The 22,718-nt window shown below is 46.2% G+C and overlaps 1 protein-coding gene across 3 annotated transcripts; it reads right to left on the reverse strand.

The window, feature by feature from the left end:
* Nucleotides 1-341: 341 nt before the first annotated feature.
* On the reverse strand, nt 342-22,718 carry Mkrn1 (makorin ring finger protein 1). Of its 3 annotated transcripts, none has more exons than XM_059257616.1 (8): nt 22,349-22,718; nt 12,320-12,448; nt 7,139-7,368; nt 6,048-6,274; nt 2,577-2,791; nt 1,797-1,840; nt 1,098-1,236; nt 342-761 (listed from the first exon to the last, which is right to left on the reverse strand). In XM_059257616.1, exons 1-8 carry the CDS (start codon nt 22,531-22,533, stop codon nt 623-625), a joined length of 1,308 nt encoding a protein of 435 aa, XP_059113599.1. In that variant the 5' UTR covers nt 22,534-22,718; the 3' UTR covers nt 342-622. The 3 variants fall into 3 exon arrangements, with proteins under 3 accessions (XP_059113599.1, XP_059113597.1, XP_059113598.1); XM_059257614.1 differs by having other exon boundaries at nt 1,730-1,840; nt 22,349-22,714; XM_059257615.1 differs by lacking the exon at nt 22,349-22,718 and adding an exon at nt 21,713-22,043 and having other exon boundaries at nt 1,730-1,840.

Genomic DNA, 22,718 nt, shown 5'->3' on the forward strand with positions numbered 1-22,718 from the left:
GTATTCCTTGCGTGCAATGAAACAAGAGCCCCAAACCACAGGACAAGCACATGTGATGGGATTACAGGGTAGGGACAGGTACAAACCACAAAGGTGCAGATCTCACAGAAACCTCAAGGAGCCCTCCTACATGTAGCGCAGAGAGCGACTTGCCAACTTAGGTCCCTTTTTCCCCAATTGCCCCTTATCCTTGGACCCCAAAGCACACTCAGTGCTTTTTCCTTTGAACCTGGGGTCTCAAAACGAGTGTGCAAAGTCTACGAACACAACCTGGCTGAAAACAGATGGCGCAACAAACCTACACTAACTGTCTGACAGTTAAATTCATGTTACAAAAAAACTAACTTTAAGATTTATTTTTGTAACTTTTGAAACAGAGAAAACAACACACTCTTAGGGAAAGGTGAGGGGTAGGAACAGGCCCTGGGTAGTGATCACGACAGCACCTGGAGTTTGAGAGGCCTGCCTAGGAGAGCCACACACACTGCCACACAGCACAGGGGACAGCTACTGTCTGAGGCTCCGCAGACCAGTTCACACGCCACGCAAAGCTGCTATAGATCCAAGTCATAAAAATCCTCCAGCTCATCGTGAAACAAGTCCCACTCGTCCTCAGAGTCTGTCAGCTCGTCGTCCCCACCTGCAGCCAAAAGCATAAGCAACATCTCGCCCAGCTCAAAGGTGACAACCTCCTCTTCGTCGTCAAAGGGGTTGTTCTCTCTCTCCTCAATGAGCTCCCAGAAGTGGCTCCTCCGTTGGGCCTGTAAGAAACAAGGCCATGATAGGGGTGGCACTGCGAGCAGTGTCGTCTATCCTGCTGCTTATAAGGCAACCGTGTGGCCCAGCAGGCACGGTGAACCAGACTTCTGGCTTAGTCCACCTTACCAACGCCTCCCCCTGGCCATTCGCAGCCAACATCTTGGGCTAGGGCTCCGAGCACTTTCCTTTCCTACGCCTCCCGCTTCTGAGTACCATTAGGACTCCTCTCCTCTAGCCTCCCTCCCAGACCTGAGTGTCCTTCTCCCCTACCCCAGTATGTGCAGGACTCAGCTGACAGTGTGAGATTCCCCCTCCTTGAAAAAAACAGTGAGAGTTACCCGGTATCTGCTTGATGTTCCCACTTTCTGTCTCTGTGGCTCCTCTCTACGGCCATCAGGGTACGCATGCTTGTAAAAACAGTTCCCTCCAAATGGGCAGCTCCCACGTCCTTCATCAAAATACCTGCACGCCTTGTTGCTGGAAAGGAAAATATCGCAACCCTTATTCACAGTGGACTTCAGGCCTGTATTGACTTAACACCGGGGCTTTTCTTTAAACAGGGGCAGAACCAAGATGCCTGTGCACAGCCCCCCAAAGATGTGTTCTTAGAAACATGTGCTCTAAACACTGACTAGAAACATCTCTGCTTAAATGTATATGGTTGACCAGCATTAACCCTGAGTGAAAACCTTTTAGAATCCCAATACACAAGAATTCATCAGGCAACTCTTAAGACCTGGAATGAGCTACAATCCCTCCACAGGCTCCAGCCAGAGGAGAGGCTTCCTTGGAACAGTCCCTCGGCATACACCCAAGGACTGGGTTAAAAGCTCAGAGCAAGAACAAACTGGGCAAGCAGTGCTGGGTGACAACAGAAAGCATCCTGGGAAGTAAAGAGAGGGCAGGAAGGAGGTAGGAGCACACAGTGCAGCACTCATCTATCTGTCCAAGGGGGCCAGGCTGTTCATACCTCATGGCCTCCTTGTATTTCTGAATGAGTTTCTGCTTCTCTTCTTTCTCCTCCACCCAGTACTCACTTGGAATGACAAAGTTAGATGTGATCCGGCATTCGGGGCAGGACCTGGGAAACAATGAACAGGCTGCAGTGCGAACTCCCCTCTCCAGGCCCACACTCAGGACACACACTGGTGTGCCGCCTCAGACTCCGATCAACTGACAAGCACGGGAGCATTTTCAGAAAGGGGTTCCACAAAGTCACACCTGACCCTTTCTTTGGAGGGAAGACAGATCCTTCATAAATTAACTCAATGGCTAGCCAGTTCAAAAAACAAAAACAAAAACAAAACTTGAAAGTTAAAAAAAAAAAAAAAAAAAAAAAAAAGACATTTCACACAGACTCCTTTCGTTTAAATAAATTTATTTCTTGTAACTTTGCTCTGTTTGGATTGTGTGGCTTTTGTTCAGTTATGAGAACAGTTTTTAAAGGATGGTGGATTATTGGCTAGCTTAATGAATGGAATAGGAGAGTGGAAAATGTAAAACGCCAGGAAACATACATTCAGAGCTAGATACGTTTGTTCACGAAGCCTAAACTGTCTAATCCATTAAACACAATCTCCTCAAAAAGCACGAAGAGTCTACTAACTGATACAAGGGTCTCCTCATTCAAATAAAACAGACAGACGTGCTAACCTAGCAGCTAGCTGGAGTACAAAGGAGAAATCCCAATTAGAACACCCAGGTTCATGATAAAATACATGCATTTAAATGTGGTCCTTCTGGCTGGAAGTTGGCACAAGATACTAAATTCTTCCCGAAAACAGAAAGCACAAACGAAGGTTGGGGAGGAGTCTCACTTTATGATCTTGCTCTCAAATTGCTTAGCACTTCTCCATTTGCGGATACACTTGAGACAGTAGGTATGGTTGCAGTTGGACAGGATCCCGAAGCGGCGCTCGCTGGGGTTGGCTTTCTCATAGACCACCTCCATGCAGATCCCACATACCATGTCCTTGCTGCGCTGCACAGCGAAAGAGAGCTCCATGTCCTTCTCATGGGCCTCAATGCAAGACTGGAGGGAGGAGGGAGAGACAAGGGGCAGTCAGCTGCTGCAGTCCTGAGAGATGCCATGGTCAACGTCGCCCACCGAGACTGTCCCCTGACCTGGAAGAAGGCTTTGTCAACAAGCACAGGTCCAGGCAGCCACTGGAGTGCCTCACATCATATAGTCCCCATGGGGCTCAGCTTCTGGGATCTGGAAAGGTTATCCGATCCCCTCTACCCTAGACCTGGAGAGCTCTACACCTAGTTCTCCCCATCAAAGACTTTACCAATTTCATTGATGTTCAGTTTCTGCATGGAAAATAGAAAGCCTTCATTTCAAATCTGTCCAGATACTGAACACTTTGGAGGTGGAGGCAGAAGGGGCAAGAGTTCTACAGGATAGCCCATGCTACATGAGACCTTGTCCCCACAGAAAAATAAAAGGTAGTCAGGTGTGGAGGTGCACACCTTTAGTCCCTTTACCCGTGAAGCAGAGGCACGCAGATCTGAGATTGAGAATAGCCTGGTCTACATTCTAAGTTACAGGACAGCCAGGGTTATGTAGAGGGACCTTGTCTCAAAAACAAAAAGCAAATGATAGAACAAAAAAGATGAACGGTACTAAAACAAATCTGAACATGTGACAATCACGAAGGGACATTACTTCTGTATCCCTTTAAAGGAGGGTGGTCTCAGTGGTGCACACTTGTAATCCCAACATTCAGGAGGCAAAAGCAGGAAGAACCCCACAAATCTGAGTTACAGTCTATGCAATGAGCTCCATCCAGGTCAGCAAGGGCAATAGCAAGAGACATTGCCCCTAAAAAAATTCAAATTAAATACACACAGAAAACACTAAAAACAACTTTACTGAGAAAATTCACAAACCATACAACTCACCCATTTAATATATACAATTAAATAATTTCTGGTACTTTCAGAGAAGTACAACAATTATCATTTAACATGAAAGGTTTTTGGTTTGGTTTTTTTTTTGGTGTGTGTGTGTGTGTGTGTGTGTGTGTGTGTGTGTGTACACCAATGAATGGACTAGAGTTACAGATGGCTGTGAGTCACAAGATGTGGGTACTAGGAATTAACTCAGGTACTCTCAAGAAGGCCAGGCCACCTCTCCACCCATTATCATCAGAATGTGCTCATTATCCTTCACAACCCCATACTCGTAACAGTTACTCTATGCGGACAACCATTATTCTGTGGTCTGCCAATGCTGTGGCTCTCAGACTAGCTTGATTGACTTATCTATGTTCAAGGTTCCCTGTTTATTTAACTGCTGAGTAATAGTCTGAGTTCTTAGCGCCTATTTTCTTTACCCATCCCCACTGAGACTGTATAAATGATGCTCTTATCAAAGGGCACTGGCCACACAGGCCTAGCAACCCACATATAAAGTGCCTGAGAACTGTCCTCTGACTTTTTCCTACAAAGCGCTGTGGCCTGTGCAAGCATACATGAAATAAAAAAGTTGAGTGTAGGTCTGGAGAGAAGCTTGGCATTTAAGAGTACCAGGTGCTCCTTCAAAGGACCTGGCTCGATTCTCAGAAACCACAAGGCAGCTCAGCTCCATAGCTCTTGTTCCAGGGGATCTGACACCTCTGGCCTCTGTTGGCACTACATGCATGTGGTGAACACACACACACACACACACAAAATGATAAACCTGTGTGCATCGCCACCGGCAATGTAAACAGGGCAGCACTACACAAAGCCAGCCAGGTACTCAAAAGTGCTAAGCAGAATTATTAGCTGACCCAGTGATTACCGTTCCAAAGGATAACCGACGCAGGGCCAGCCTGATGTACAGCTTAGTAGAGCATCTACTGCCAGGCTTGACAAGATGACATGCAACCCTTCCCACAATTAGTAAATTAATGTAAAAATAATCTTTAAAGAATATCTAAGATAAAGACACATGTTCACAAAATAGAAATGTTCATAGCACCATAGCAGCCACACCTACTAAAAAAAGTAAAGTTAAAAAAAAAAAAAAAAAAAACAAAGCCGGGCGGTGGTGGCACACGCCTTTAATCCCAGCACTCGGGAGGCAGAGACAGGCAGGTCTCTGTGAGTTCGAGGCCAACCTGGGCTACCAAGTGAGTTCCAGGAAAAGGCGCAAAGCTACACAGAGAAACCCTGTCTCGGAAAACCAAAAAAAAAAAAAAAAAAAAAAAATCCATACCGAAAGATGAAACCATCTAAATGTCCATCAAGTAATGAACAAAAAACAGAGTATTGGGGTTGGGAGAATTACTCCATCGGCAAACTGCTCGGTGTACATACAAGCATAGGCACCTACGTTTGTTTGGACTCTCTATGCATGAAAGCCAGGCACAGGAATGTGCATTGGCAACCCCAGCACTGAGACATGGAGATAGATAGGCAATCCAATTGGTGAACTCCAGGCTGAGCGAGATACCTTGCCTCAAAAATTAAGGCAGAGAACAAGAGAGGAAGACACCAATGTTAACCTCCGGCCTCCGTGGAAACATGCCTACATGTAAACCTACCAGTGTGTAATGGCCATACAACCAGCATGCAACCACAAAACGAAGCACTGATATGCACGCCAACAGGGAAAACCCCGGGAAATCGTGCTTACTGACAGTCAATATACTGAGTGATTCGGCTACACAGATCATCCAGAATTGGCAAAACACCCAGAGAAACAAAAAAAGCCATTGTCGCCAGGAGCTCAAGGAAAAGTGGAGCAGAGGCTGACTATAAGTGGGTATGAAGTTTCTCTAGGGGATGAAATGACCTTAGAACTGTGGTAATGACTGGAGAATGTTACGAACATACTAAAAAGCAATGAAACATGCATTTCAAAAGAATTATAAGTAAAAAAGGATGAAGAAACGAAACGGACAAAAAACCCAGTCTATCGGGCGATGGTGGCGCACGCCTTTAATCCCAGCACTCGGGAGGCAGAGCCAGGCGGATATCTGAGTTCGAGGCCAGCCTGGGCTACCAAGTGAGTTCCAGGAAAGGCGCAAAGCTACACAGAGAAACCCTGTCTCGAAAAACCAAAAAAAAAAAAAAAAAACCCACAAAAAAAACCCCATGGTCTTTAGGAAGTGTATTGCTATAGTCACTCTTCAGACCCTCCCTCTTTCCTTGGCCTCTACAATACGGGATGACAAGGGTACATCACTATGCTCGGTGGGAAGCTGGACTTCTTTGACAAGACTTTACAAAACCCTGGGAGAAACACATCACCACTTATTGGTTCCTCATACTCAGTAACAGCTTCTTTGAGCACTTACTTTTATGTGTTGTGACCTCTGGGCAGCATCCATTGGGTGTAGGACCTGCAGGCCACACATGTCACAGGAGTCTCCGTGGAGATACACACAGTTTTCCCCATAGCGACACTCTCCCACTGCAGCATAGGGGCAAAGCTGCTTCTTTGTCTCCACCGCAGCTGGCTCCTTCTCTGACTCTCCCTTGGTCACTGAGCCCTGCAGGGGTACTTCAGTGCAGGAAGGGGCAGCTGAAAATGTTTAAGATGGTAGTAAAGGTCCAAATACATAAGCACAAATATGAACTAAGGTAACAGAGAACAACAATAAAAAAACAACAACAAAAAAAAACCACTTCAATGAAACCTACAGTCAGCCTCCTAAATAGTCACTTGCTTTTCCTCTTGGTTTTTTGAGACAAGGTTATACAGTCCAGACTGGCTTCGAACTTGCTATCTGCCTACCTCCGAATATCTAGTGATGGAATTAGAGGCATGCACCCCCACTCTCCAGCTTCTCCCCCAACCCCCGCCCGCCCAGGTAAGATCTGAATATCCAGGCTGGCCTTGAACTCAGCAATCCTCAGCCTCTCCAAAGCTGGTATGACAGGTGTGTGGCACCAAGCCCGGCTCTGCATGTGAATTTCTTGAGTGAAATGTAATATTAGTAAGTATTGGTTAGTGGGGCACAACAACCAACCAGGAGAATCAGGAGTTCAAGGTCATCCTTCACTACTTGAGGAATCTGAACTAGCAGAGACCCTGTGTCAAAAAACCAAACCAAACAAAGGACTGGCAGTGGGCTGAGTGTTTGTTAGTTTAATGGTAAAGCAAAGTTTGTCTAGCATGTGCAAAGCAAAGCCCAGGGTTTGATCCCAGCACCACCAGGAGCAGGCGGGGGACAGCATTCGGAGACACTTCAGTTTTTAAACATGAATTCACTTTATTGGAGTTCAAAAAATTTCTTTGACTTCATCTGTAACCTTAAATAACCCACTCTAAAGTGTTGACAGTCGGTTAAATCAAACACTAGAAACAGGAGAACGGAACCCGACTTCACTGTGGCCTGTCATTTAGTCCTCTGACTGCACTTTACAGGGTCCTCACAATACTTACTACGGCCACAGTAGGGCTGCCCGGGGACAAACTCAATGGCATTCACCCAGTCCTCTGAACCTGCTCCTACAGCTGCAAAGTCTGGGTGTCTTGACTCCACTTCGCCTGGATTCATTTCTGCGAGTGGTCCAACTCCCGAAGAGAGACTTGAGGAAGCGCTAAGGGGCGGTTTCGCACTCAGATCTGTAGCAGTCACTTCTTCCTGTTTCAGTGGCTTGCTGTGTTCATATCTGACACACACACAAAAGTATGCAGTTACTGTTCAGCTACATAGAGCCCCTGGACTCTTCAAAGTCAGTGTGAACACAAACATGACTGAGAAACACCTGAAAACTTGTCAAGATTTAGTCGTATTTATGTGTGTCTCTGAACAAGTATGTGTGAGGGTCCACAGAGGCTCGAAGAGGCATTTAGATCCTAGGGCCAGAGTTAACAGGCAGTTGTGCACTGCCTGACGTGGGTGCTGGGATCCAAACTCAGGTCCTCTCAAAAAGCCAGCGCTGTTAACCGCTGAGCCATCTCTCCAGCCCCAGATAACTTTCAGATGGACAGTTTGGCTAGGTAACCCAGGCTAGCCTCCCGATCACTATGTAGTAGCTCATCCTGGCTTCGAATGAATCCTCCTGCCATAGCCTCTCAAACACTGAGACTACAGGCATACCAACATACCTGGCCTTGTCTTTTTCAACCCTGTAGTGCTGTGGATTGAACCCACGGCCTTGTGCATCCAGGCAAGTACTGAGCTATGCCTTCAGCCAGATGTCTAACTTAAGTCTAGAGTGGAGCCCATGACTGTGTGTCTAAAGGCCTCACTGTGATGTCATACTGCTGATCAAGGCATGAGATCAAGATTTAGCAAACTTTACAAAGTCAAGTAAAACTGGATGGTGGCACACACCTACAATGTCAGCTATCTTGGCAAGAGGAGTCCATGTTTGAGGCCAGCCTAGGAAACTTGCTGAGACATTGCCTCAAAACAAAACTTTGTTAATGATTAATTTTTTTTATTTTATGCGCATTGGTGTTTTGCCTGCATATATGTCTGCGTGAGGATGTCGGATCCTCAGGAACTGGAGTTACAAACAGTTGTGAGCTGCCATGTGGGCGCTGGGAATTGAACCCAGGTCCTCTGGAAGAACAGTCAGTGCTCTTAACCACTGAGCCATCTCTCCAGCCCCCCAAAACAAAATTTAATAAGGGGTACTTGCATAATCCTAGCATTTGGTCAGCTAAGGCAGGAGGATTATTGCAAATTTGAAACCAACTTGGACTACAAATTGAGTCCCACCTTCTACCCCCCAAAATAAGGCTGACTAAAAGAAAGAAACAAACAAAAGCTAAACATGTTCAAGCAATTAATGTTTCTTCTCACTACCTAGTAGTAAACATAAGCACTAAGAACTGTGTCATCTACTGTGAAATCAGTATGGATGAAGGATGGTCTCTTTAAGAAAGGAAACTGTTTGGAAATGGAGACAAGTTAAGCAGGGGAGCAGCCAGCATCTCTGCTACCTCTTTGGAGGTCTCAAAAAAATGGAGAAAAATCCAAATAAGCAAAACTAAAAATCCTAGTCATGAGATTATTTTCAAGAATAAACAGAATGATCATGAATACATGTAAGACGGGCCCAGTGTGGTAAACCCAGCACTTGGAGAGCAAAGGCAGACATATCTGAGTTCAGGGTCAACCTGGTCTACAGAGCAAATTTTGTCAGTCAAGACTGTCTCCAAAATAATAAATAAGACCTACATTATCAAATCTACCTAGTGAGACAATTATTCCCTTATAGATCTGCATAGACTATGCTTCTTCTGAAGTGAAAACGGAGCACACACCAGGAAGGATAAACCAGAGCAAGGAAAGAAAGGCCAAGGCCAGCAGGATGGCTCCATGGAACCAGGCACACAAATGGTACAAAGACATTTAGACAAGCACACTTGTGAACACAGAATACAATTCAACTATATCAAAAATAAAGAATACAGCAGTGTGTGTGTGTGGGGGGGGGTCTTTGAAGAGCATGGACTGGCACACTATGTATAGTCCTCTACCCATATCCAAGTAAGAATGGCTTTGACCTTTTTTTTTTCCCCAAGACCAGGTTAGCCTCAAACTCACAGAGATCTGCCTGGCTCTGCCTCCTGAGTACTGGAATTAAAGGCGTGAGCCACCATGCCTGGTGGTTTTAATATTTTATTTTGGTTTTTTTTTTTGTTTGTTTTTGGTGACTCTATATAGTTCTGGCTGTCCTGAACTCACTGTGTAGACCAGGCTGGCCTCAAACTTGAAGAGATCTATTCACCTGCCTCTGCCTCCAGAGTGCTAGAATTAAAGGTGTGTGCCACTCTGCCCAGCTCAACACATATCACTTAACATAAAGTTAAAATTGCATAAAATTAAAATTGTAGTCACCCACGATAAAGTTGCACTGGGAACACTGCTGTATCCATTAGTTTATGTGTTATCTACGGCTGGTTTTGCATAAGAAACCATATATATGCCTTTGAGTCACCAAAAACTGTACACTCCATCCTGTAGAGAAAGTTTGCCAATCCAGCCTATGAAGATTCTTACATCTACTAGAATCAAGAGCCACCGACAAGAAACTCTCTTATTACAGGCACTAATTTATAACAGGATGTCACAAAATTGCTGATTCTTTTGGTATGGTGTGCTAAGTGATGAAATAATGCTGAGAAAACAACTGAGTATCAAGCTTTCTTTCATAGTCTGTATCAATATAGTATAAACTTCCTATATAAAGAACTTCAGTGTGGACTGGCAAGATGGCTCAGTGGATAGAGGTGCCTGCTACCAACCCTGATGACCTGAGTTCAATTCCTGGACCCACGTGATGGAAGGAGGTTTACTCTTCTAAAAAGTTTCTAAGTTGTCCTCTGCTCGCCACCCTGAGTAGAGTACTTCACCTTAGCCATACCGTCCCCTCACTCTGTCCCATGCTCCACTCTCCACAGCTCTCTGCTACCCTCAATAGCCCATGCCCTCCCCAAGTCACTGTGGGCCATAACTCTCAATCGACTAGAACTAGCTTCCGACAAGAAGCCTTGTCTATGACGTCTACAGAAACTGCCCTTTCATCCCAGAGGGCAGTATCCTGACAACACCTCCTCCTCCTTTTAGCACCGTAACAACCAACTAACCATTAGGCTCAGATGTCAAGGGATCCATTTCTGCCCCCTTATAGTTCGTTATGGGGGAGGGACTTACCTTTTGCCCAATCCTTACAAATACAGGTAAGCATTTGAACCTAATAGCTGACTATCAGTGTGTGAGTGTGTATGTGTGTGTGTGTCTGTCTGTCTGGACACATCTACATGTGGCTGTGATACTGACTACAAGTGTTACATAGACAGACAGATACCATCATTCTATCTCTCTATCCATCCATCTATCCACTCATCCATCTATATGTAGCTGTGATACTTACAAGTCTTACCTAGTGTGGTATGTAAGTATGTATGTATGTATGTATGTATGTATGTATGTATGTAAGTATCTATCTATCTATCTATCTATCTATCTATCTATCTATCTATCTATCTATATCCATCCATCCATCCATCCACTTGTATGTAGCCATGGCTACAAGTCTTACCTAGTGTGGGGTTTTCAAGCATATCCAAGACTCTTCTCCACAAGTGGAGCCCACTACCTCTTCCCTTCAATGTAGCTGGACTCACTTTGTCCAGACATTTGTGAGAGCTGACAGTGTGTGACTCCTGAGACTAGGTCACAAAGGCACTGTAGCTTCTGCGGAGCCCTCTTTGACTGCCAGCGCTGGAGGAAGCTGTCTGCCAAGCTTTAAGGACATGACAGCAGCCCTAAGGAAAGCTCCACCGGCAAGGAACCAATGTCTCTGTGAGGAGCCATATCACAAGTGATTCCCCATCTGTCAAGCCAGTAGATGACTGTCACCCTGGCCAAAGTCCTACCATCCCCTAAAATTCTCTGAACTAGAACCACTCTGATTGAAGGCCTCTAGAGACAGCAATAAATGCTCGCTGTCTTAACTCGCTACATTTGAGTTATTAATTAATTTTTTTTATATTTTAACTTTTTAGAGCTTTATTGGGAGTCGGGGGAGAGAGAGGGAGAGAGAGGACAGACGGAAGGAAGGAGCGGAAAGGAAAGAGTTATTAATTTAACAGCAGGCAATAAATAATATACGTAGACATCTTCTGACCTGGAAAGATCTGCCTTATTCAATTTCTACATAGAACCCACAACTGCTAACAGACCAGGTGCCAGGATTATGACAGCAATACCATGCCTACTGACAGAGATTGCTTAGTAACAAATCCCTGTTGGTGTGCAAATACTTAAGAGGTATTCCAGGAAGCTTTTTCCCTAGAGCACTCCTCCCTAAGCTTAGGTTGTTTCCTGAGCTGAGGCTGTTAAATAGTTTTAGACAAATGGGTGAGGATGAGGTGCTGGGTTTCAGCCCCAGAACTTAACAGGAAGGGGTAGGTAAGGGACTAATGCACCACTCTAAATGCCTAAACCCCATATCACTCATACTTCACACTAGGAGAGGACAACTAAATAAAACTAACTCTCAGTACAAACTTCACACCAACCTTTGCCTTGTTTTCCTCCCATTGTTTGAGACAGGGTCACGCTATACAGTCCTGGTTGGCCTGGAAACGTACTATGTAGACCAGGCTGGCCTCAAACTCACAAGACATCGGCTTGGGCTTCATTTTTGTTTGTTTGTTTGAGAGTTTTTTTGCAATAGAATCCAAGCTGGCCATGACAATCCTTGTGTCTTAGCTTCCTAAGTCTTGAGATTAATAGGCACAGACCAACATATACAAATTCACCTTCACCACACTTCCCTAGATTGATTTCTGCCAGTGTATTAACATTCCTAGGAACTATTATTTCTCTTGTTCAGCAGTACCTGGGACTGAACCCGGAACTTTGACATTCTAGGCAAGTATATTACCGTAAGGCAGCCTCAAACTCCCTATCCTCCAACTTCAGTCTCCAGGAGTGGGGTCTAGAGGCACGGCCACCACAGTTCTTTTCAAAGCGTAAGTATTTTAGAGTACTATGTATAATGCTGCCAGAATTATATATACAAAGCTTCTAGAATTATATACTTTCATTTCTTCCTCAGCCCACCCTTGAAAAAAAGCCAGTTTATAACAAACCCTTACCTGCAGCGGTCTCCATAAACACAGTACCCTCTTTGAAAATACTTGCACGCTACACCATATGGACTGTCGGAGAGGTCATGGGAGTATCGACAGTTATCTCCTTCCTTACAAACCCCATGCATAAAATATCTGTAAGACAAAGAACCAAAAAACTAGATTAGATTAAAAGACTAAAGAACTCTCAAAGAATTCATTACCACCACATTCTCCTTGTATGTTCACAACTATCGAACAAACACATGAAATCAGTCTAGGCCGGGTAGCCAGGAAGACCCATTTGGGTCTGCAGTAGACAGCATAGGGATCAAGACGCCTACCCCAAAAGAAAGACGTATGCTTACGCGGGATTCCTTTTTTTGGGGGGGTGGGAGTGGGGGTAGGGGATGAATTAGGGCCTCATACACACAAACACTCTATCACTGACTGAACTGTCTCCCCAGCTCCCCCAACTTACAGATTTTAAACATTTATCTTGCTCCCTGAAGGTCAACTCTGACCACTGTCCTTGGTTTACAGCCCTACAGGGTTAGCTTTGTATTTCCACTAACTTCAGCTCCTAACCATGATTATCTGCAAAGCACATCAAAGATAAAGAAACCACAGAGACACTTTCTAAGTGTCGGGCTACTGTTTATATTTGACTTTGTCAAGGAAACAATTTGAATTTTTAAAACATGAAAACAAGCAAAATTAGGCCAGCAACTTTAAGGGATTACAGGCAGGCATGATCAGCAGTTTCTAGATACCAACAAACAGCAGCACCATCACCTGAGCATTCGATAGACATCTGAACTAAGAGCCGACCAGCCCTACCTAGTCCTGCACTGTGGGTGAGGGCGTGGAAAGGGTTATTGTAGGTCCGCCTTCCATCTGCACACTGCTTCTGCCACAGTCCATTTTCCTATCCCCTTCATCTCTGAGCAGGCATGCCACAGGAAGACAGTGACTTTCTTGGGTGTCAATGTGGTTGGCCTCGCAGGACTCTGCTATACCAGTGGGCCACAGCTATGTGGAGAGAGAGCGTGGAGAGAAGAGCAGTGGAAACAGTTCAACACATTCCACATCCCACTGAATTGAATGTTATAGGGTATACAGAAGAGCTGAATGCAGCTCAGTGTTAGAGTGTGAGCTTAGTATGTATAAGACTTGTGATCCCCACAACAAAATAAAATGAAGAAAAAACAGCCTCGATTCAAATGTGTCTGAGTCTACACAGATTACCTGCAAACGCAGAAGGTAAGAGAAGAAAAAGCATCCACATCTTGTTGGAAACTGCTTCAATTACCAAGATCCTACACCCTAGAACTGCAGGCTGTAATAAAGCCTAAGAACTCAGTAGGGCCAGGCACAGTGGCGCACGCCTTTAATCCCAGCACTTAGGAGTCAGAGGCAGGTGGATCTCTGAGTTCGAGGCCACCCTGGTCTACAGAGTTCTAGGACAGCCAGGGACTGAGAAACCCTGTCTCAAAAAAACAAAACAAACAAACAAGCAAACGAGAACTCAGTGGGAAGTAAAATTATGCACATAACTAGCTTCATTTCAACTGTCTCAAGTCTAACCTGACCTAACTCAAGTGTAATTAGTCAACTATAGTTTTATTTTCTGCAAGCTTTAAAGGGCCTGAACTCTGTAGAACCCACCTTTAAAAAACTATTTATTAAAAGTATTTATCAGCCGGGCTGGTGGCACACGCCTTTAATCCCAGCACTCTGGAGGCAGAGGCAGGCAGATCTCTGTAAGTTCAAGGCTAGCCTGGTCTACAAAGCAAGTTCCAGGAAAGGTGCAAAGCTACACAGAGAAACCCTGTCTCAAAAAACCAAAAACAAACAAACAAAAAAAAGTATTTATAATGATGTTAGAAACAAAGCTGGACGTGGTTGGCTCATATTTGTAATCCCATGAGGCTGAATCGGGAAAACTGCTGAGTCTCAGCTCACCTGAGTGTTTAGTTTTATGTAATTACATGCCTCTTCTGAGTGACACTAGCATTCTGTAATACGAACCATAACCAGAATTATAGAGCCAGGTGAGGGTGCATGTCTTTAATCCCAGCAGAGGCAGCTAGATGTGTCTCTGTGAATTTGAGGCCAGCCTGGTCTATATTAGTGAGTTTCAGGTCAGCCAGAACTCAAAAAGGAATTATAAATAGCCCACACAGTGAAATCCATTTTTTGTAAATCTCAGACATCATGAGATAGTACAACCTTTAACAGACAACAGGCAAAGAAAAGGCAATGTACTTCCAAGAATTTCCCCCCAAACCAAAGATGGAAGTACTTTTTTTGCCATTTGTAGTGGTATAAGCCCACAATCCCAGCACTGAGGAGGTGGATGCAGGCATTCATGGATGGCCTGGGTGTATGAGGAGATACTTCCTCAAAAACCAGAAGGGGGGGGGGATAACGTGGTGCCAAGACTGATGGCATCAGTTTGATACCAGGGATGGACATGGGGGACATGACTCTTATAAACTGCCCTCTGACCCCCCCACACACACACACACGCGCGCGCACACACATACACAAAGTCTGTGGATGTATGTAGCCCAGCCAGCAGAGGGTTTAATCTAGCATGCACAAAGTTCTGGATTCAAGGACTAGTAAGATTTCCACAAAAGCTAAAACTGGGCAGGTCGGTGTACTCTATGCAATTCCAACACCAGGTAGGTGGAGGCCAAAGTTCAAAGTCATCCTTGGGTACCTACAGAGTATAGAGTAAGGCTGGGCTACATGAGACTTTGTTTGAAAAAAGAAAAACGTAAGCGTACACCTCTTTATTTTAGAGGGGAAAACAAGGGATTGGAGACGGCTCAGCTGTTTAAGAGCACAAACAAACTACTACACACTACTCTTGCAGAAGACCTGAGCTGAATCCTCAGCCCCATGTAAGATAGCTCACAACTGTCAGTATTACAGCTCCAGAGACCCTGCAGGTATCTACACTCATGCACACATACCCACAAACTGACAATTAAGATAAATCCTAAAAACTAAAACAAATGGCTGGGAATACAGCTGAGTTGTAAGGTGCTTGACTGCATGTAAAGTCCTGAGTTCAATTCCAAGCACAGGAAAAGAAAAAAAAAGAAAGAAAAGAAAAAAGAATGAACCAAACCCAGTTCCTCTGCAAGAGCATCCATACTCTAAACCTAGTCATCTCTCCACCCATCCCGATACTTTTTTCTTTCTTCTTGAGACAGGATCTCACTATGTATACTGAGATCTGCCTGCTTTGGCCTCCTGAAAGCTGAGATTGACACTGTACATCCGGCTCCGTAACCACATTCACATGGATGGATGGACACATACCACACAAAATAGAGAGAAATCTTGCCATTATGGTCTACACAGTGACTTCCAGGTCAGCCAAGGCTATGGTGAGACTCAGTCTCAAAAAGCCAATAAATAAATATTAACTTAGCCGGGCAGTGGTGGTGCACGTCTTTAATCCCAGCACGTGGGAGGCTGAGGCAGGCAGATCTCTGTGAGTTCGAGGCCAGCCTGGTCTACCAAGTGAGTTCCAGGAAAGGCGCAAGCTACAAAGAGAAACCCTGTCTCGATAAACCAAAATAAATAAATAAATAAATAAATAAATAAATAAATAAATAAATAAATAAATATTAACTGTCTTCGAGCCGGGCAGTGGTGGCCACGCCTTTAATCCTAGCACACGGGAGGCAGAGGCAATCGGATCTCTGTGAGTTCATCTCTGTGAGTTCGAGGCCAGCCTGGTCTACAGAGTGAGTTCCAGGAAAGGTGCAAAGCTACACAGAGAAACCCTGTCGCGGGGGGGGGGGGGGGGGGGGGGGGGGGGGGCTGTCTCAAAAAACCAAAATATATATATATATATTTATATATATTAACTGTCTTCATCCCACACCCAAGGCAGCTAGCACCAAGGACTGACCTCACAGCATCTCTCTAAGAGATGAAAGCCTGCCTGTTGGTGGCAGCACAACACAGTATAACAGTTTCTCAGCAGAGGTATTTGTTTCTTAGGCAGCACAAACAAAACACGCGGAGAATTTCAGGAGCATTAATAGTAGCTAAGGAGAAAGCGAGACTGAGCAATTAAAAACAAACTGTGAAGCCGGTTGGTGGTGGCACATGCCTTTAATCCCAGCACTCGGAGGCGGAACCAGGCGGATCTCTGTGAGTTCGAGGCCAGCCTGGTCTACAGAAAGAGATTCAGGACAGGAACCAAAACTACACAGAAAAACCCTGTCTCGAAAAAACAAAAAACAACAAAAATGAACCCTGAGCTGGGCGAGGAGGTCTATGCCTTTAATCCCAACACTGACTGGGAGTCGGAGGCAGGAGGATCTGTGAATTAGATAGAGGCAAGCCTGGACTAAATAGAGGGAAGAGTTCCAGGCCAGCCAGAGCTACACAGTAAAGGTCCCTGTCTCAAAACAAAGAGAATATCACTGGGCTAGTGAGTTGGCTCAGGTTAAGAGCACTGGCCGCTCTTGCAGAGGACTCAGGTTAGACTGCCAGCTCCCGTGGTGGCTCACAACCATCTGTATCTCCAGTTCCAGTGGCTCTTAAGCCCTCTGCCGGCCGGCCGGCCTCAGTGGTCACCAGGCATACACACGGTACAGAGACATACATTCAGGAAACACTCATACACTAAAATAATCTTTTCAAAAATTAAAAAATAGCGGCTGGAGAGATGCTCATCCATTAAAAGCACCAGCTGCTTTTCCAGCAGTCCCAAGTTCAATTCTTAGCACTCACATGGTGGATCACAATCAGTCTGTAACTGCAATCCGATGGGATCCAAGGCTCTTTTCTGGCATGCAGCTGTACATGCAGACTAAACACCCATATACATGAAGTACATAAATAAATCTTTCTTTTTTTTTTTTTTTTTTTTTTTTTTTTTTGGTTTTTCAAGACAGGGTTTCTTTGTGTAGCTTTGCGCCTTTTCTGGAACTCCCTTTGGAGACCAGGCTGGCCTCAGAACTCATAGAGATCCGCCTGGCTCTGCCTCCCGAGTGCTGGGACTAAAGGCGTGCGCCACCACCGCCGCGCCATAAATAAATCTTAAAAACAAAACCAGCATTCTTATCTAAGCAAGTCACTTTAAAGAGGAATACTCCCTAGGTACAGAAAATAGCCTTCCTTGGGGTGCAGACGGCTCAGTGGTTGAAGGACAAAGGGCTGCTGCAGACTTTGGTTCCCAGCACCCACCTGAGGGCAGCTCACTGCAACTCCAGTTCAAGGGCGAACCTGATACCTTCAAGGGCACTCACTAGTATCCATATGCACACACCCACACTGCTGCACATTCTCTCAGGAAACATACTGAAATATTTACAGTAAGGCACATCTCTGCAGTGAACTCACAATGCACACGCAGTTTATTTGCTGAAAGTCTGAACAAGGTAGTCCCAGAAAGATAAGCATGTTCTAACAGGTCCTCTCCCTTTAGCAACCTAAAGTGTACTTTTAAAAAATTCAGAGCGCAGGGCTAGAGAGATGGCTCAGTAGTTGGGAGCAGTGGCTGCTCTTCTGGTAGACCCGGGTTCAATTCCCAGCACCCACAGGGACAGCTCTCAACTGTCTCTTGGAAAAAGACTACCAGCCTGTTTCTCTCTAGTTCACTAAAAAAAAAAAAAAAAAAATTCAGAGCGCAGCCGGGGTGGTGGTGGCGCACGCCTTTAGTCCCAGCACTCGGGAGGCAGAGCCAGGCGGATCTCTGTGAGTTCGAGGCCAGACTGGGCTACCAAGTGAGTTCCAGGAGAGGCGCAAAGCTACACAGAGAAACCCTGTCTCAAAGAACCAAAAAAAATCAGAGTGGGATGCAGGAATGTTTGTAGGTAAACAATTTCTACATTTAAGACTTTATTTTTATTTTATGTGTGTGGGTATTCTGCCTGCATGCTATATTGGCATTGTATGCCAGCAGTACCCATAGGGGGTTAGAAGAGGGCATCGGATCCTCTGGAACTGAGTTATAGTCAGTTGTTAGCCACCCTATGGGTGCTGAAAAGCAGACCTGGATCCTCTGTAAGAGCAGCAAGGAAGTGCTCTAACCACCGAACCATCTCTCCAGCCCTGTGCATTTTTTTTTAAATAAAGGCAGAAAATTATTAGTCATATAAGAGTTCTAGTTTTAACCGTCTCAACAGCAACTGTAGCATTATAGCTATGCAGGGCACCGAGGAAAACCCTGCAGGTAAGATAAAACAGAACTCTGCTTCTCTCAAAGCTCAGAGTCTAAAACAAAGAGTTCATAGCTGTTACTCCTCTGTTCAAAGGAGAAAGACTTTAAGAGAGGTCATGATGGCAACTAGCACAAAAAACAATGTCAAAGCACTTAAGCCTAAAGCATATCGAATAACCTGTGCTTTCTAGTAGGCTGCTCAAGACATCATCCTGCCTCAACCTACTCACTAGCAGGGTGTGTGTAACCATGAAGGCCTCTACATGCCACCACAAGAGACTTTACAAATTTTAAGATGATAACTAGTCTAAGCAAAAGCTATGGAGAAGACACTTTGATACTAACTAGTCCTCAAAAGACAGAGGCAGGAGGATCTCCCGGGAGTTCAAGGCCAGCGAGTGCTATGTAGTGAGATCCTAAATTCCTGATGCTTTACCTTCACCTCCCAAACACTATTATAGGTGTGGGCCATCATGTAAAACTTTAAGCTTGGCCGGTCGGTGGTGGCGCATGCCTTTAAATCCCAGCATTTGGGAGGCAGAGCCAGGCGGATCTCTGTGAGTTCGAGGCCAGCCTGGGCTACAGAACGAGATCCCGAAAAGGCACCAAAGCTACTCAGAGAAACCCTATCTCAAAACCAAAAAAAAAAAAAAAAAAAAAAAAACCAAACCCAAAAACAACTTTAAGCTTGTATCTTGTTGGTTTTGTTTTTAATTTATTGTATGTGTGTACATGACAGCAGATGTGCCACAGTGCATGTGTAGAGGTTGGAAGACAAGTTTTTCTTCCATCTTGTGGGTTCTGGGGAACCACAGCAAGCACTCTTGCTACCCAAGCTAAGCCATCTTGCTGATCCTAAGCCTGTATCCTTTCTAAGCTCTTCACATTGTTTTCTCAAAAAGTTTACCTCAGCTGGGCAGTGGTGGCACAGGCAGGCAGATCTCTGAGTCTGGTCTACAGAGTGAATTCCAAAGATACAGAGAATCCATCTTGGACCATATTTCCTGAGACTGAACCTCCCCATGTACTCTAGGGCAGGCATATAAACTGTCCCATTTGCCAGGCTAGTCTAGAATTCAATTGTCTTCTGTCTTGGCCTCCCCAAGCCAGGGGGATATTTCAAGAAAATTGTCGTTTGTACGCAAGGCTAGGGGAAGAATCCAGATGTTTTCCACCTTATTGTTTTAGAGATAGGTGTTCTTGTGGAAGCTTCACCTCAACCCCCCCCCCCCCAACTCTGCCTCATCTCACAAAGCCCGCCAAACACAGCTCTAAAGATGTTCAACACCACTCCCACAGGGTATTACTGCCCCCCAGAAGACTCGTGGTTTTTTGGGTCTCTTCCCTCTCTGGGGGCCGGAAAATCATGCGGGAGCATTTCACCCATTAAACTTGGGCTTTTTCTTAATTCAGTTTGGTCTGATTTGGATTACTGAGTTGGTGAAGAGCCTTTTCAACAGGGTCTTCCACTGAACCCAGAGTTCACAGCGAGGGCTTTCACAAGGGTGCCGAGGATCAAATTCAGAACCTCACACCTGAGCTGGAAGGTCTTTACTCTCTGAGCCATCTCTCCAACTCCAAAGAAACTATCTCATTAGACATAACAACTGCTCGAGGAGCACATAGGAAACTCCACTAACTCAATGAGCCTCAGGGAGCTGGGCTTGGCCCATGCTTGTAATCCAGCACTTAAAATCAAGTTCATTGCCTAGTGCTGGTAGCACATGCCCTTAATCCAAGCACTCCGTAGGTAGAGTCAAGCAGATCTCTTGAGTATGAGGCCCGTCTGGTTCCAGGTCAGCCAGGGATAGACAGAGAAGCCCTGTCTCAAAAACAAAAATCAAGGTCATCCCTGGCCAAATAGGGAGTTCAAGGTCACCATGTGCTGAATAAGACTCACTTTGTTTTTAAAGACCCTAAACTGGACATGGTGGTGCAGGCCTTTAATCTCAGCACTGGGGAAGCAGAGGCAGTTAGAACATTCCAGGACAGCCAGGGTTACACAGAGAAACCCTGTCTCAAAAAATAAAAAAATTTAAATTTTAAGAAGACCCTAAATGTAGGCTATAAGAAACAGTCTGGAGCGGAACTAGAAAAGAGGAAACAGATAAAAGGAAGCAGGGAGCCTTGCTTGTAGTCAATCTCAACCCTGGAGATAGAAGCGGAAGGATCACGGAGTCCCAAGCCATTCTGAGCTACCTTAGCTTCGGCGCCACACGCCACACACACACACACACACACACACACACACACACACACACACACACACACGCCTCAAAAGGATAAAGAAGGATGGTGTCCAGACGCCCTTGCTGATAAGTGATGGCTGAGTTTGACTCCCGGAACCCACATGAAAGTGAAAGGCACTGAAAGTGTCCCCTCTGACCTCCACAGGTGCTCTGTGGCCCGGGCGACAGCCTCCCACAGACATATCATACACACACACACACACACACACACACACACACACACACACACACGGATGATTATAAGAAAAAGGAAAATGTTGAAACTTTGCATAGAAATGTAAAGTTGGGTCTATTGCAGGTATTTGACAGGATGATAAAGATGATAATGGGTATTCAGAACTATACTAGATGAAGATGGTAGATGAAAGAAAAAAAATCAAGGTATTTAAAATTTCACATCAGCCCTGGTGGTAACTTGTTATCTCAGCACTGGGAGGCCAGAGGCTGGAAGACGGAAGTTCAAGGCCAGCGTGATTACATTACATTTCTAGTACAACCGGGGCTGCAAAGCTGGAACATGCCTCAAATTAAGCCCGAAGGATAGAAATTCTTTAGTTTCGGAGATAATAACAACAGCAAGTTCTTCTGTAGGAATAGCCTTTTGCATTTGCGTATAAAGTCCTTGTGGGGTGAAAAGTGGTTCCCCCCCTCTTGGATTTTTTTTTTTCAACCTGATAGGAAAGCTTACAATCTTTTCTGATGGCTAAATCAATATAGTCGGGTGTGGTATCATCACACGCCTGCAATCCCCGCACTAGGGAGAGGCTGAGGCAAAAGGATTGCCGAAAATTCTAAGGCAGTCAGGACGATATATAGGTCAACCGGGCTACACAGCAAGGCTATCTCAATAAAACACCCTCGTCCCAATCGCTAACACAACAAATACCCTCCATCATTCATAGCTGGTTAAAAATTTCACATGCGTATTGTATAACCGCCACCTGATCATTTTTCGAATAATTCCGTCTCGCTTACCAAACCAGAACCAAACCTCTCTCCTAGGATCTCCTTTCTCGCAAAGAGGAGCGCCGCTCAAAGGGACAGTAATAATAATGGCAGTTCATAAAATCGAGGGTGGAGGAGGCTTAACGCCGGCTCCGAACGCTCGGTTCGGAGACAAAGCTCGGAACCGCCAGCCACCGATCACATACAAAGGAATACAAAAGCGGCTGCTCCCGGCGGGGCGGGGGTGCGCGGCGCCGAGAGCAGAAAAGACGTTACAAACGGATGGCCGGGCGCCGAGGCCCCGGGGCCGGCTGAGCTCGCCGGGACCCTCGGAGGGTCTCAGGGCGCCCGGAGGGTCGTTGGGAGCCCGACTGGCAGCGGCGAGCTCGCGCCGCATCCCCGAACCTGTGGCGATGGAGGCCGGGGTGGGGTACGCCGGTTCTCACAGCCCGGCACCGGAGCGCCGCTGGGTGAGGGGAGGCGGCGGCACTGCCCCGCAGTCCGAGCCCGCAGTCCACAACCCGCAGCGATCCTGCGGACGACCTCTGCGGGGCTTGACGCAGCGATGCTCTGCGGGCGACCGCTGCAGGGACCCCGCGACGCCCGCCTCCGCCTCCTGCTCAGCCCCGCAGCCCCCGCCCTCCGCCGCGCCACGCAACGTCCTACCTGCAGGTGACCTGTTTCGTCCAGCCGCCGCCGCTGCCGTCGCTGCCGCCGCCCCCTCCGCCCACCCCCGGGGACAGGGCAGCGACTGTGGGGATAGGGGTGAGGGAGGCCGCTGCCACCGCCGCCGCTGCCGCTCCTGCTCCTGATGTTGTGGCTGTTGTTCCGGGAGCCGCAGCCTCCGCCATTACTGTTTATCCCACACAGCAATGGCCCCGGAACTTCCGGGATCACATAGTTCCGGTCCGGCTGAGAAGGAGAAGACGACAGCGAAGGGAGGGGAGGGGAGGGAGGCTGTGGAGCCCGAGCTCCTCTCGGTCCCCGCGCCGCGTCGCCGCGTCCGCGGGCGCTCTGGCCTGGGGAACTGCGGGCT

The sequence above is a fragment of the Peromyscus eremicus genome, chromosome 3, assembly GCF_949786415.1.
Source record: "Peromyscus eremicus chromosome 3, PerEre_H2_v1, whole genome shotgun sequence".
Taxonomy (NCBI): Eukaryota; Metazoa; Chordata; class Mammalia; order Rodentia; family Cricetidae; genus Peromyscus; species Peromyscus eremicus.

Bases quoted from the DNA above. Each gene is read 5' to 3' on its own strand.
- Mkrn1 (XM_059257614.1), bottom strand. From the start codon at position 22,533: ATGGCGGAGGCTGCGGCTCCCGGAACAACAGCCACAACATCAGGAGCA. The intron at 2,792-6,047 runs GTAAGTGCTCAA...TCCTCCCTCCAG, and splicing joins AGAGGTCACAACACATAAAA to TCTTGCATTGAGGCCCATGA. The intron at 762-1,097 runs GTAACTCTCACT...TGTTTCTTACAG, and splicing joins GAACATCAAGCAGATACCGG to GCCCAACGGAGGAGCCACTT.